At 34.9% G+C, this 16,144-nt stretch overlaps 2 protein-coding genes and 2 long non-coding RNA genes across 4 annotated transcripts; 2 read left to right on the top strand and 2 right to left on the bottom strand.

Annotated features, from left to right (window-relative positions):
• The first annotated feature begins 1,779 nt into the window (after positions 1-1,779).
• On the top strand, positions 1,780-4,008 carry LOC130497574 (uncharacterized). Its single transcript, XR_008936560.1, has 2 exons — positions 1,780-3,344; positions 3,662-4,008. It is a non-coding gene; the product is annotated as an uncharacterized LOC130497574 (long non-coding RNA).
• Positions 4,009-4,061: 53 nt separating this feature from the next.
• LOC108829989 (uncharacterized) lies at positions 4,062-6,155 on the bottom strand. The gene is made up of 3 exons (XR_001946109.2): positions 5,665-6,155; positions 4,409-4,463; positions 4,062-4,300 (listed from the first exon to the last, which is right to left on the bottom strand). It is a non-coding gene; the product is annotated as an uncharacterized LOC108829989 (long non-coding RNA).
• Positions 6,156-6,930: 775 nt separating this feature from the next.
• Positions 6,931-12,894, top strand: LOC108829976 (nucleoside hydrolase 3). Its single transcript, XM_018603584.2, is given in 13 exon segments — positions 6,931-7,597; positions 7,683-7,862; positions 7,957-8,067; positions 9,462-9,800; positions 9,892-10,068; positions 10,218-10,511; positions 10,594-10,716; positions 10,857-11,054; positions 11,198-11,451; positions 11,757-11,961; positions 12,034-12,339; positions 12,437-12,449; positions 12,452-12,894. Coding segments are annotated over 13 exon segments (2,661 nt in total). The 5' UTR covers positions 6,931-7,411; the 3' UTR covers positions 12,727-12,894.
• Positions 12,895-14,122: 1,228 nt separating this feature from the next.
• On the bottom strand, positions 14,123-15,751 carry LOC108816169 (S-adenosylmethionine decarboxylase proenzyme 4). Its single transcript, XM_018588741.2, has one exon. The coding sequence runs from the start codon at positions 15,417-15,419 to the stop codon at positions 14,367-14,369; it is 1,053 nt and encodes a 350-aa protein (XP_018444243.2). The 5' UTR covers positions 15,420-15,751; the 3' UTR covers positions 14,123-14,366.
• Positions 15,752-16,144: the final 393 nt, after the last annotated feature.

The raw sequence follows: 16,144 nt of genomic DNA, 5'->3' as shown, positions 1-16,144 counted from the left end.
CTCTTTCCTTAAGTAATGCAAGTTGTTTGATAAAAAATATTACAATTTGCTTTGGACAGACAGCCATCTCTCGAAATAAATAACAACCAATAAGAAAAATTGATCACGTCACGTGATCTATACATTTGTGTTTTCCACGTGAAATATGCTGAAGTCAACACTTTTATCGGGTCATAGTTGTTTTCTTTCTACAAACTACTACAGTATTTTAGAAAAGAAAAGATCTAGTCAAACCAAAACCATGTCAGAGCAATGTCTTAAATACTAACACACACATACAATACAGTAGGGGTGGGCACGTAGCGGATATCCGGAATTTTAAGGATATCCGTGATCCGATCCGTGCCTTACGAATATTCGATTTTTCGATCCGATTCGATCCGTAACTTTTCGGATATCCGGAACATCGGATATCCGCGAATATCCGAATTTTTTCCGGATATCCGATTCGATCCGTAAAAAATAATAAAAAATTAAAAAAAATAAAGAAAAATAAAAGAAAAAAAGAAAATCTGAAATAAAATAATAATATTTCATTATTTTTTAATAAAAATTTACATACTTTCAAAAATTTTAATAACTAAATAATTAATTTAGTGAATAAAAACATTATAAAATTTATATAAAGATATAAAAGTATGTATATTATATAATTTTATAAACATATATACATATATATGTATATAACGGATCGGATCGGATATCCGTTTCTAAAAATATTAGTATTTGTGATTTGCTTCGTCTTTGACGGATATTGGATTTTAGTATTTGCTTCGATTCGTTAAGTTACGGATATTCGAATTTTTCGGATCGAATCGGAACGAATAACGGATCGAATCAAAATTTACGGATATTTTGCCCACCCCTACAATACAGACACATATGCAGTAGGTTTCACCGTAGTTCAGAGTTTCACTAATCTTTTTTTTTTGAAAAAAAAAAAGAGGAATCAGTGCCGTCACTGATTCTTTTTTTTTATATCTTCATTAATCTTTTTATCATAAATTGTAACTTTTTATTATTATTGTTTGCTGTATCCACACCGTTTCGTTTGATTTAAGAGAGAATCAGTGCCGTGCCTCCATAGGATAAAAGGAAACAATGGCTTCGGGCGGCAATTTCTTTTGGGGTTTAAAGATCAAGGGCATCATTTGTTATTGAGAAAAGTCCAATCTAATTATAAAACAAAGAACTGCTAAAATTAGAATTAAAAAGATGGGATTATAATGAAAACATGGTTTCCTAACTAACAATAGTAGACAATTGTTAACTATCAAAGAACTAGAGTAATTAGATTGGTTGTCACTTAGAGTTTTGAATGCACTTTTAAAATATTTTCAAAAATGTAAAGTTGATAAAATTTAATTTCTGTTTAATCATGGCACAAAAGGCATTGAGTAATTAATTACTTTATCTAAAATAGTTATAAAATTTAATGGTAAAAAATTAATTACTATTTGTTTTAATTTTTTTTGTAAAATTATTATTTTGTTTATTAGTTTATTTTGTATATTTATCTTCTCTAATAATTTGTATTATTATTTTTGTTGAATTTTGTTTTGTGATTGGCTTCGGGCAAGAATAAATGTTCGCACGGTTCTGGAGAGAATATCTAGAAAAAGAATGCGATCACCTCAGTTGCTTAATCACAATTTTTTAAAGTGATTGCCGATCTCTTTGTAACAAAAACAATTCACATCTAAGTAAATATTCTTTTTTGTTTGGTGGGGGGAAGAAATTGTGCACCAAAAATCGAAATACGTTATTAAACTTTTTTGGGGGAATTGCTAAAACCAACCCAAAAATTGATTGCAACCCTAAAAGTAGACCCCATATTCAATCAATTGCAAACCTAACCTAAAGGGATGTTAAAACTACTATTTAGCTCTTGTGACCAAACAAAAAAAACATAAAATCATTTTACTGTTCTGTCCTTCGTAAGTCTACACATAACAAACATAGTCTACATATCCGTAGACGTCATACACAGTCTACATTATCGACTTAATTTGTAGTCTACATTGTAATTTAATCTAGTTAATTATGTTTAAAAATATATAAAATTAATTTTTATGAAATTATTAATTAATCATCAATGTAAACGTTAATATAGAGTTTATAAACTAAATTTGTATATAAGTGAACAACTAAAAAGAATATATGTTGATTTGGTAACCATGTGAGATAATGTTTATGGTTTAGTAATAAAATGTCACATAACATGATGTATCTTTAAAGGTTAGATTTCTAGGGTTAGATTTAGATTGAATTTTTTTGTTTGTTTAAATTAACATATTATTACTGAGTAGTTTATATTTTGTAAATTTGATATTTGATACAATAATTTCCTATCAAACTAACATTTAGGGTTTGAATTTCGTGGTTTAGGGTTTGAGTTTTGTGGTTTAGGGTTTTGTAGACTTACGATTCAGTCTACACGAACCAAACTTTATTGGGGTAGACAGAAAAAGAAGTCTACTCTCAACGATTTTAACCTAACCGGAGTTAACCAAATTTATTTCAAACCAAACATTTTTTAATCTAACCTAAAAATTAACCAAAATAGATTTAACCTAACCAACGACATATAAATACATGTGAACATTGGTAAAAAAAAAAATAAGCGGCGCAATGACAAAAAAAAAGAAAGAAAAAAACCCTAAGCGCCGTTGCTCTTTTTCTCTCTCGGAGGTGGAGGACTAGAGGATTTCCATCGATTTCTTCACGCCGTTTCTGATGCTTTTGGTGATTTCTTGAAGCCGATTATTTCTACACTCGTCTTCTTTGTAGTCTCTTTCGTCATTTGTCTTTTTTGTTAACCTTTTGAATTTTTTTTTGTTTTCTTTCAGATCTGAGCCGCACCGTTGCCTATGTTCTCGTCCATCTCTATGCTTACGCTCGACCTCATGGCGAAGGTAAAGTAGTCCTTGACTTCTTTCGTTTTGATAACCTAACTGGTAGACTTATCTCTGTTCTGTCTCTGACCTCCCCCATTTTGTTGGTTTCGAAGGCTGACAGGTAAACAGAGATCTGAGCCGGCCAAGGAACGGTGCATCTTCACGTTCAACTTTCTGCTTCTGGTGACTCTCACGGCAAAGGTGAAGTAGTGGTTGACTTCCGTTTTAATAACCTAACTAGTAGACTTCTAAGTTTATCTATAGACTTGTCGTGTAAATGAAGACTTTTTTGAATTATAGACTTCTCTACCAGTTTATGATCCTTCTTGGTATATAAAGTAACCACCTTTACTTCTTTTTGTTTTAGATCTTAGACCGGGACTTCTTCTCACGACTTGTTCTCACGTTAGTGGTGTTGTGGCGTTTCATATCTCCGGCGAACTAAAGGTGATTCATCTCTGTTTGTAGTTAGTGTAGACTTCTTTTGACTCGTGTAGACTTCTTCGTCCTGCATACTTATTTGTTTATTTGCTGGTCTAGGTTGATTTGCATAATTATTGGATAATTTTGGTAAAATGGAGCTGCAAGTGTGTCAAAGTTTCTTACTTTGTCCTTATATGCTATGTTCTGTCTTAGAAAATCATACTATATGTTACACGTTTCCATTTTTTTTAGTTCTCTTTGTAGTTCTTTTATACTATTAATCTGGTGTTGTATTAATTTAGTGTGAGTTACTGAATATGTCAATCTGTTTTTTTTTACAGTTGAACTCTGGAGACTCGGTGATGATAGAAGGCAGTTCCTTCTTGATGCCCCAGAAACATGTTGCCTCACTCGCTATGAGCTTTGCATAGTAGGGATGGGAAGACTTGACATCTACATTATAATGAGACTCGCCAGCTGTGATATGGTGAGCTGGTCTAGTGAGAGGTGTTTATGTGGTTCTTGTCTAATGATACACAAAATTTCTGAAAGTAGTTGTTGTTTGTTTGTAGTATTGTTACATGTATTTACTTCTGAGTTTCAGTTTACCATACTTGTTGTAACAAACATATGTAATTTGCTTGCATCAACCTTCACTATAAGTCCAAGACATCATGTTTTGTTGAAATTTAAATAGTTGTCGTTGGTAGTAGTTGTTTGCTTGTAGTATTGTTACATGTATTTACTTGTTGTAACAAACTTATGTGATTTCCTGCATCAAGCTTCACTATTAGTCCAAGACATCATGTTTTGTTGCAATTTAAGATTTTCTAAACAAACTTAACAAACAATACAACTTACTACAGTTCTAAAGCAATACAAAAAGTTAAAATCTACAAGTTAAGAAGAAACGTTTTTCCTCATTTTCCATTTTTGACCACAGAGTCTTTTACCACTCAATCTTCATACACAACATAAGTCTGCAAAAATAAAATATGTAAGTAGACTGTCAAAAAAGTCTACATTTATTAGTTAACAATATAGTCATACCAAAAAAATTGATAAGTTCCATAATTATAAATAATTACCATTTGACATTCATTTATGATCATTATAACCCAATATTACACACTTAACCATTACCTGTAAAAATAATACATTTTACAAAATTAGTGAACAGTAATTTTATGTTTGATAAAATTATAAATGTAGACTTCCAAAACCGTCTACACATGTTAGCTAACTACATACTCAAACCAAAAATTCAATAGTTTCCTAATTATAAAAGATTATCTTTTAAAAATAGTTAAGAACAATTAGTATTAACTAATACACAATTTGAAACAAAAAAATCTTGAAAATACATTATGAATAATACACAAATTCACTTTTTATAGATTTTCAAGAGTAGACTTTCGTTTCTGTCAACAAAAAAGTAGACATTCTTATCAGTTTACGTGTGTAGACTATCATATAAGTCTTCATTTTGGGTTAGTTTTTGCAATTGCAAAATTCACGGGTTACTATCTGTATTTAAAAAAACGTTGTGATTTTACACAAGTAGACTTTGTTTTCAGTCTACATTTTGAAAAGGTTAGTTTTTGCAATTGACCAGAACTCATCCCAAATTTGACTTTGAAAAGTAGACTTCAACAACAGTCTACAGTTGAAAAGTAGACGTCAAGAACCGTCTACAATTATTTTATTTTTCTGAACAGGTTAGTTTTTGCAATTGACCAAGTTGACTTTCTAAACATAGACTGACACAAACGTCTACGACCTTGTAGACAGTATATGAAGTCTACACGATAATCCGATGGGTTACTTTTGCATTTGACCAAAATAAAATAGTAGACTTCTTAGACAGTCTACTTTTTTTTTTCTGAGTTCGGTAGACTGAATAAGAAATCTACACCTTTTTTCCATCCTGGTCAACTTTTAAAAATTTTAGTCAAATACAAAACTAACTTAATCAACGGAGTCAAGGTTTGGGTCAAATACAAAACTGACCTTCTGTAGACTTTACTAGCAGTCTACCTTTTGTAGACTGTTTCGGAAGTCTACTTTGAAAAGTCAAAAGTTTGGTCAAATGCAAAAACTAACCTCTTTACGTAGACTTCTTGGTAAGTTTACATACTATTTTTTTTTGTTATCAAAGGAAAAGTCGTAGACTTCCAAGAAAGTCTATTTTATAGGTTTTTTAGTATTTTGGTCAATTGCAAAACTAACATGTGCGTTGACTTGTAGACCGCAATGTAAGTCTACACCTTCCCGTAGACGTACAAAACAGTCTACTGTCGCGACACAGATCTGAAAAAATGATGAAAACCATGAAATTAGTAACCTTTTTCCGATGTAAAGCTTGTTTCCACCCTTTTCCACCGTCCAAGCTCCAAATATGAGTAAAAGGATCCAACTTTGCCTACTCACAACAGTGTACACTCGAAAATATGAAATTATGGTTATGAAAATGAAAGTTATGGGAGTTTTTTAGATTGAAATGGAGAGGAAATGAGAGGAAATGAGAGTTTTTTTGTTTAGAATCACAACAAAGTGGTTGTATATTGAATTCTTGAGGTTTAATGAGCTCAAAAATGGTTGTTAATGGTGGTTGAAAAATTGATGATAATGGCATTGTTGTAAATAAGAAGAAATGTTTAGGGTGTAATAGGTTTTTTATGATTTTCGAAATTATTAAATAATTAAATAATAATGGCAATTTTGTAAATAATTTAAAAACATAAGGATAGTTTGGAACTTTTCATGGTGAATAGTAATGACAAAAAAAAAGAGGTTGGTTTTGGAGTTGAATTGAATTTGTAGGTTGTTTTTGAAAGAAGCCCAACTTTTTTTGTTCCCACTATTATTGAACTTGAAAACAAAAATAAAGCTGTCATCTGCCCTACGATATTATGTATCTTTACCCTTCTATCTGTCGGCTGCAATAGGCATGTCTGAGATTCATATTTGATACCAAAAACGTATAAAATTTATTTTTTTGAGAAAATGTTGAACTTTATGATGAATTCGTGCTATGAAATAATTTCCTCAAGTGGAAATGAAATTTAAATTCCTGCCACAGTAGTACCATATAATTTATACATCGAAAATGTTTGCAGATGTTTATAATTTTAAAGAGTTTTGTATCAATTTGTAAATTAACCACGGCCAGCTAAGAAATATATGATATAAACATGTTTCCCACGTATCTATAACACGAATTTTTATAATCTATAAAAATATACACACATGTTCACATACTATATACATATTTATTTATACATCGAAAATGTCTATGGATGTTCGATTTAATTAATTCGTTAATTAATCACGGCCTGATAATTATATAAGGCAAACATAAAAAAATTCAAACAAGTTTTTTTTATTCAAACATGTTTCCCACGTATCTATAAAAAGACTTTATAACCTATGAACATATACACACATATTTAAATATACGCGCACATATGTTTACATGTGTTCATCTTGTTGTCACCAGTATAAACCTTTTTAAAAACCGATTATGCTGATTAAAATACATTTTCAATATCTTAAGGGAACGTTCAAGACGCATTGTGAAGGAAGTTGACTAATAAGTTTACAAAAAAAGTTTCGGTATTTTTAGTTACAATTCCTGATTTAGATGCTAATAACCTTTTCAATATCGATTCTCGTCCCTCCTTGCCAACTCTTTTTCTCTCTCTTCTTTTTCTTGAGGCATCCCCTCTCTCTCTCTCTCTCTCTCTCTGCATCTGCACGGCTGTATATCTTTTTTCTTTTTTCCCTTTTTGTTCTTTTTTAGCTATACTTATCACACAATGTTAATATAAACCAAGGATTTTAAGCTGTTACTCTGCAATAAGAAACAAAGTTCTGAAGAAGAAGACGTTAAGAAAAAACAAAACTCTGACGACACCTTAGAAATCTTATCTTTTTTCCTTTTTGGGGTTTTCTTGATGTAACAGTCTCCTTTGAGCTGATTCCTCATAGTATCCACAAACAAAAGACGGCTTTATACAAGAAACAGAATACTTCTTTCATATTCTTCCTCTGTTTCACTGTATCCATCTTTGTGCTTCTTCTTCTAAAAGATGTTGATGGGTCCAACTTGCAAGAGTTTGTGGTTCTTGCTCATCACAGTTGGATTCTTAGGGCAAAATCTTCAGTGTGTTCTGTCTAGCCCACATCGTATTCTAGTGGACACAGATGTCGACACAGACGACCTCTTTGGTCTACTCTACCTCTTGAAACTAAACAAATCAGAGTTCGATCTCGTCGTAAGCCCCACTACTTTCTCAACCACATCTACCTCTTCTCTCACCTTTCTTTTTTTATTTATCATTGCTCTGTTTTCTGTAACAGGGGATTACAATAAGTGCAAATGCGTGGACCAACGCAGGTCACGGAGTGAATCAAGTTTACGATTTATTGCACATGATGGGTCGTGACGATGTCGCCGTAGGTGTCGGCGGCGAAGGTGGGATTCTCGACGATGGTACTATTCTCTCCGATGTCGGTGGTTATTTCCCGATCATCGAACAGGTTTTTCTTCTTCTTCTATTATCTTCTTGTTCTAGTTCTTGATATGTTTTGTCGAATCTTTTGTGTTGAAATGAAAAACGTGGGTGTGTTATAGGGGATGACAACAACAGGAAAATGTAGATACAGACAAGCAGTTCCTAAAGGTTCTGGAGGCCTACTCGACATTGACGCAAACTATGGATTTCGTAAACAGTTTCTTCCTCAGGTAATATTACATACACTTCACAGTTCAAAACACAAAGTCACAAACCCTAGCTAATAATTTTTTTTGGTGCAAATGTTTTTTTTTCTTGACAAAGTTTTGGTGCAAATGTTAAAGAATCCTAGCTAATATTAGATCAGATATAAGTATATGAATATATAACTTACACCAAAATATATATATATATATATATTATATATATATATATATAACAGACGTCCAAAAATATTTGAAGTTGAGAAAAAAACTTTTCTATTTCATTTTCAGAAGAAATATTAAAAATCGAAAAATAAAAAAATATCTATGGTACTTTAATTTTATAAAAGAAAATACGGCAATCTATAAATAACCAAACTCTCTCTCTCTCTCTCTCTCTCTCTCTCTCTCTCTCTCTCTCTCTCTCTCTCTCTCTCTCTCTCTCTCTCTCTCTCTATATTTGGGCAATATAAATAATCAACAAAATCAACTGTGAAACAGAAATGTTTCGAGTCTTTGACCGCACCATCTCTAAATAAATACACTGAACGTATATAAATATATACTGAATAATAGTGTTGGTTGTTTATCTTGAAAAACTATAATAGTGTGATATATATCCTATCGCATCACACCAACCAAGATACTTTAGTCGCAACCACTGAGCCACTATTTAAAAACTTATAAATTGTCAAACTTTGTGGAGAGTGTTGTTGTTGTGACACTTGTTTTGGTATCCCTCGGCAACTAATTATGGTGGTTTGTATAGAAGTAATCCGACTTCTACATCTGTCAGCTACTAATAGATTCAAGCCTAGTAGTTAATAAATTGTATATATAACTGCATGTTTAGGATTGGCAGATCCGATCCACAGCATAGATAGAAGGTATAGTACATAGAAGAAGCCATGGCTTCAGACTTTAGATATAAATCGCCAAAATTAATAAACCGTTTCAATACTTCAATAAATATAAAGAACCCTCACATTTTCTATTGAGCAAAATACAAAGGTAGAACACAAAAATAATGATAAATGGCATGTATGTTTTTAAATAGCATTAATTAAAATGATTAAATTATTTTAAAACTCTTTTCTTAATTTTAACCCATAAATACTAAAATCCTAATCACTAAACTCAAATATAAAACAAAAAGCATCTTTTTACTTTTAATAAATACTTTTTTGGGGAAAAATTGTGTGCTAATTTTGGAACAAAAAGGTGTTTTGTTCTTATCAGATGATTTATATTTAAAGGAAAAAGCAAATAATATTTTGAAAACCTCAATACATATATCTTAAGAAAATACAACAAACAAAATAAAAATCTAACACGTAATTTTAAGAAACAGAGGACGTATAAAAATGAAAAAAAAAATGTTATTGTGGTTTACTTAGTTATGTCTTTTGTGGGAAAAACAGGGGAACAGAAGATACACTCCTATCCAGCAACCAACTGCACAGAAAGTAATCTCCGACAAAGTTTCTGAAGGTCCAATCACCGTGATCCTCATCGGTTCACACACAAACTTCGCTCTCTTCATGATGTCAAATCCTCACCTCAAACACAACATTCAACACATATACGTCATGGGCGGTGGTGTACGTTCCCGAAATCCCACCGGGTGCTGTCCGGCGAATTCCACAGCGGGGCAATGTCAACCTCGTCAATGTGGAAACCGTGGGAACTTGTTCACAGACTATACAAGTAATCCTTACGCTGAGTTCAACATGTTCCTTGATCCTTTCGCTGCTTATCAGGTTCATTCTTGTCATTTTCTTCAAAGTATTTATATATTCACTATGAAGCGCAAAGTAATAACAATTAGTCGTTTGAGAAAATATATTACAGGTGTTTCACTCGGGTGTTCCAGTGACGCTTGTTCCGCTAGATGCAACCAACACAATACCTATCAACAAGCAATTCTTTGAGACATTTGAAAACAACCAGAAAACATATGAAGCTCAATACGTTTTCTTATCTTTGAAAATTGCTAGAGACACTTGGTTCGACAGTGAGTTTTACCAGGTATGTACCAAAATAATTTTCTAACGTTTTATATAATCAATCAACATAGATGTGTTCACTTAAGTGTTTTCTAAATTTGCTTATTTCATCATCACAATAAATCAATGACATCTAACATATGAGTCTATCACCATTGTGACATTCTCCAGAGCTACTTCATGTGGGATTCCTTTACGGCTGGTGTTGCAGTCTCAATCATGAGAAACTCCGGCAAAAATAACAACAACAGTGGTGAGAATGATTTTGCCGAGATGGAGTACATGAACATAACCGTTGTTACCTCAAACAAACCTTATGGAAAATCTGATGGCTCAAATCCTTTCTTTGATAAAAGAAAAACTCCAAAGTTTAACCTAACCATTGGAGGAGTTCACAGTGGTCATGTTCAGAATGGTCTGCGTGATCCAATCTGCATACCTAAAAGTGGGAAAGGAAGGTGTAAGGTTTGTGTGTTCCTTCACTCACCCTTCTTGAGTTTCTGATTTGTTTTCATTTTAATCCTTCTTTCATCGTTAACATTATTAGGATGGTTATACACAAGAGACTTCTGGACCTGATTCAGTTCGTGTTCTGGTCGCGAAACGAGCTAAACCTAACGTAAACATCGAAAGCAAACTTGACAGAGAGTTCTATGTTGATTTCTTGGAAGTAAGTTTTCATATCTTCAGAGAAAAATTACATGATAAAAGTTACGGATAGGTGTTTTATTACTTGATTGACATAATAGAGTTGTTTACATTCTTTTTTTTTCTTTTGAACACTAACAGAGTTGTTTACATAATAAACAGGTTTTGAATAAACCTGGAGAAACAGGGAGGTATAACTTTTCATCTCAGTTTCCATACTACAAAGAAGAACTGTTTAGACCAGATCTTAGCAAAACACAGCTTGGAAAGCCTGTTGTTTTCGATATGGACATGAGCGCAGGAGATTTCCTCTCTCTCTTCTATATTCTTAAAGTTCCAGTGGAAATAATCGATTTAAAGGTGCCTATAGTCATAGATATAACTGTTACTTGTTACTTTAGATAAAATTTACATAAGAACCATGTTAATTATTTTCAGTAATTACAAATGTTGTTGTCTTGAGTATCTTAGCAGTTAATACCTACTATGTCTCGACTCGACAGGCCATTATTGTGAGCCCAACCGGTTGGGCTAATGCAGCAACAATCGATGTGGTCTATGATCTGCTTCATATGATGGGTCGTGACGACATACCGGTTGGTCTTGGAGACATGTTCGCATTAAACCAATCTGACCCGATATTCCCACCGGTTGGAGATTGCAAGTACATCAAGGCTATTCCTCAAGGTTGTGGCGGGTTTCTTGATTCCGACACTCTTTACGGTTTTGCTCGTGATCTGCCGAGAAGCCCTCGTAGGTAAAAAACCAATACCTAACAATATATTAATATATACTCTTTTTAATATACATGATCTTTTAGGTGAATTTTGTTGTTTTATAATACAAGATATTTTCACATATCTAGGTAACTTTATATTTATCAAAATTTGTGTAATTTTCAAACTAAAAAGATATATTTAAATTGTATTTTTAATACTACTTTTAAAATTTAATTTTCTTAATATATGTGCATTAATGTAAAACATCACCTTAAGATAAAATAAGTGGAGTACAGTATAATTTTGTGAAAGATAAAATATATATACCTATTCATGCATGCAGATACACTGCGGAGAACTCCATGACAGATGGAGCTCCTAGGGACACTGATCGGCCTGAACTTCGACAACCTCTTGCACTTGAAGTTTGGAAGAACGTGACCAAATCTGTAAATGGAACATCTAAGATCACTGTACTAACCAATGGACCATTGACTAGCTTGGCAAAGATAATCTCATCTGATAAAAACTCATCCTCACTAATCAAGGCAAGAACATTCGGTTTACTTTCATCAACATCCGATCTTTAACTTAACATGGCTTCTTGTGAAAAATTGTAGGAAGTTTATATCATGGGAGGACACATTAGCCGTGAGAAACCAGACAAAGGGAACACATTCACGGTTCCTAAGAACGCATACGCTGAGTTCAATATGTTTCTTGATCCTCTAGCAGCTAAGACCGTTCTTGAATCCGGTCTAAACATCACACTCATCCCTCTAGCAACCCAACGGAAGCTGAGCTCTTTCCAAACAATGCTCGATAGACTCTATTCCTCTGCGAAAACACCGGAAAGTCTGTTTGTGAAACGTCTGCTTGCTAGATTACAAGCGCTTCATCACAAGCACAGGAGATACGCGCACGTGGTAAAAGCCTCTCTTGTCGTCATTCTGTTTCATCTAAAAGACGCAAATGATTTTTGGCTTAGCCGAGCACATAAAAGTTTGTGTGTATTAATTGCAGGACATGTTCTTAGGGAAGTTCTTGGAGCGGTTTACTTGGGAGAGGATCACGCTTCACTGAAGCCGAGACTGCGAGCTGAGCACATAAGAGTGATCGCTGAAGGCGATGAGTCGAAAGATGGTCAGGTATTGATAGATGATCTGCGTGGGAAACAAGTAAAGATACTGGAGAGAGTAGATGTGAGAGGCTGCTACGAGAGTTTTGCTTCTAGACTCGGTGATAAGAACCAATCTGCGGTTATAGGAAGCTTCGAAGAACAGAGGAAGAAATGGAACACACCACCTAGTTAACAACAACACAAAAAGATACATACCCGGTTTAACCGGTCAAAGATTTGATTGAATTTTTCTTTCAAGAAGCTGTTTAGAAACTCCAAAGCTTGATACAAATGGATTACAGTTAAAATTTTGTGTGTATAACTATAGAGTTTAGGATTAGAAGACGTTCATTAACCACAATACTCCCACGGAACAACACACATAAGCCCTCAAAAATACCAAAACTATAACAAAACTACAAGAGACAACAACAAAGACTTTTAACGGCACAGAACAAGAAGAAGAAAGAGGAGGGTAAGTCTAACAAGCCTTACTGCTTGAGGGATTTGGTGAATTGACATTGAAGAAGAGCAGTGAAGCTTCTTAAAACTCTATATTTTCATATTTTTTTTCCTTCTGCCTTCACTAGATATCTTTGTGACTTGTTGATTCTTTTTAATTGATTAAGTTATGGTTTTTAAAGGAAAATAATGAATTAGCTATCGATCTTTATGTGTGTTCCAAAAAGAAAAAAGCTATCGATCTTTGTAAAAGTAAAATTTTCAGAGCGGAGTGGCTTCCACTGCTCATAGAATATCTTAGTGCAGTTCAAAGTGATATCATAGTGCAGTTCAAAAGTGATTTTGCTACTGGACATAACAAAATTGTTTTTTTTAAAAAACTTTTAACCAATGATTGTCACGTGCATATTGTTTTTTAGTATGTTGGGAGTGAATAGAGTTTACATGCGCGATTATTGACATATATGTTAATTTCTTATTTAAAAGGTCAATAGGCAAAAGCGAAACTTGAGAGTTGAGAGTAATTTTTTATACTTTTGTCCTCTAACGCACTTATACATGCACATTGCCAGGATTTAATGTTATGATCAGATTGTGTTGGTGATACTGAATTTGAACTTTGTAAGATATGACGATTATGATGACACCAATGCTAATTTGACCAATGTGTATCAGGTGATACTAATACTGACTTGATACATATGTTTTGCTAACCATAGCGGAAGCTGGTTGAGCATAACTTTTGAACATGTTTTTGCTCTACGCGTCATATTTGTATATTTTTTCAATCTCTTTTTGGGTGTTTTCTCCTTTTCTATTTAGGGCATCATTATTAGAGGGACTGGACTTTGTCCCTTAACTAAGAATTTTTTGTTTTTTTGTTCAGTGGAAAGTAAGGGCCAGCCTTTAAATAAGGGCTTTTCCCTTCTCTTTCCTCCTCAATTCCTACATTTTCCCACATAAGGGCTTTGCTAATGAACATCAGTAAAGATGGTCTTAGGTTAAACCACATAATACTTCTCACATAGGTGATGAATAAATTAATTGCAACCATATATATCAAGATTCTCATGTAGAGATTTAAGATAATTTTTTTAAAAAAAAAACATAAGAAAAACAAAACAAAGAAATAAAACAAACATTTTTTTACCATCCCCCACTAAAATTCTACAACACAGAACCTCAAAAATGCATAGGCGTGACATTGCCACAAGTGTAAAGTGGGGCGCATGATCATATGTTCCCACTTATATATTTCCTTACCCAATCAACCAATAATATCCCTCCACGTCATCACCTCTCGACTAATTAAAAGTTCAAAACCTAAAACCCTTTTTTTTGTTTGTTTCCCCTCCTTCCGGTGAAAGCTATTTACCGGCGAGGCGTGAACGACTGATAAACGACTGTTCCGGAGCCCGGAAACTCGTCCATAAGCCTGCTCCGACACTTTAAACCGAGCTTCTTCGATAAGACGCGCTCCACACGCTTCGTCACCTCGTGGTCATAACCCTCGCCGTTGTAAGTGGTGGCGATGGACACGCAACCCGGCCTGAAGACATCGATCGAGCGGGTCAACACCTCCGCGATATCTCCGCGACCGCCGTCGTGGAGAGACAGCCCGCACTCGAAGCTCGCGTAGCTGAAACCGTCCTCGGGGGTGACGTGGATGGTGGAGTAACGGTCCCCGTCGACTCCGTTCATCGAGTAACCGCAGGGATCAAACGCGAAGTCGCATATAAACGCGTTCGCGTTTATCCCGTCGATGCCGCTCAGCCGCGTCATCTCTCTCCCGGCGGAGTCGCTGTTTCTCTCCTCGTCGTCCCGTCTGAAGAAGCTCCTCGCGCTGACTCGGTCGAGCTCCGTCATGCAGACCTCGACGACGACGAGGGACTCGTCCGGGTCCACGTCAGCGCTCGCGGTGAACACGTGCCAAGCACGTGAATTGTTATTATTAGACGGCGTCATGACGGAGGCTTTACGGTGACGGAGAGACTTCGGGAGGCTCTCTTCGACGATGGAGACTTCGTCTTCGAAGCTCGTGTAAGGGAACGGCTGCGAGTCGGGGAATATGAAGCTGCCGCGGGAGTAGCGGCACGCGCGTAGCGTGAGGTTGACGTCACGCGCGAGGTGGATCAGCGGTCGGATTGATTTGAGGAGTTGCGTGGTGCCGCACGTTTTGATGATGATCTTGGTTGGGTAGACGAAGAGGCTCGACTCGGAGAGGACGTAAGCGTCGAAGCTACGATTCGCTACGGCTGAGACCACCGTGCACTGCACTTCGGTTAGGACTTGGTCTAGAGATTCGAAGTCGATTAAACGGAGGCCCATTGGGTTGTTATTGGTTATGGAGTTGTCCTTGTGGTCGTCGTAGAAGAAACGAAGTTCGAGTCTTTTCTCGAATCCCTCGAACCCAGACACTGCCATTGGGAGGTCAGAAGAAGAAGATGTGGGGATAAAACAGAACAGAGGAAGTTGCAATAAGATTCAGAGCAGAGGATCTTGGCTTTGTGTGTGTAGAGAGAGGTAGTGGTGATAAGTGGATGAGAAGTGGTATTTATAGGAGAGATTTTGGAGGATATAAAGGTGGAGGAGCATGCGGGTTAAGAGACCAACAAATCATGATTGCAGGCATAATGAAACGAGAAAGATGATGAGAGTTTGTGTTTTGTTTTTTGTATGTTGTGTATGCATGCATGCGTATATGTCTCTGTGAGAGATCTAATTAGTGTGCGTTTCTGATTCTGTTATGTTTTATTGTGTTCTGTAATGAGAAAAGATATTTTATGAGTTGTGCGTTTCTGAGTCCTCTCTAATATTTGTGTTTGTTCATCGTTTTCCATTAGGTGGTGGGTATGTTAGTTCTGGTTGATAATAACATTGCATAATTTTCAAAATCATGAAGAAAAGAAAACATGTAGAATACAATGACATAATAATTTGTGATTGGTAAAACTGTTATCGAAGTTAATGTAAATCTGCCGGTTCTACATAATTATGTTTATCAGTATAGTACCGCAAGACATCTATATAGTCGTTTCAAATGTTAGCAATCCAAATTTTATATCACTTCAAAAGCTATCAATCATGTTATCAAAAGATTGGCGAGGTTAATTGATTGTTGAGAATCAGAAGACGATGGCATAAGCCCA

This window comes from Raphanus sativus, chromosome 7 (genome assembly GCF_000801105.2).
Source record: "Raphanus sativus cultivar WK10039 chromosome 7, ASM80110v3, whole genome shotgun sequence".
Classification (NCBI taxonomy): Eukaryota; Viridiplantae; Streptophyta; class Magnoliopsida; order Brassicales; family Brassicaceae; genus Raphanus; species Raphanus sativus.
This window is presented reverse-complemented; position numbering and strand designations above follow the sequence as displayed.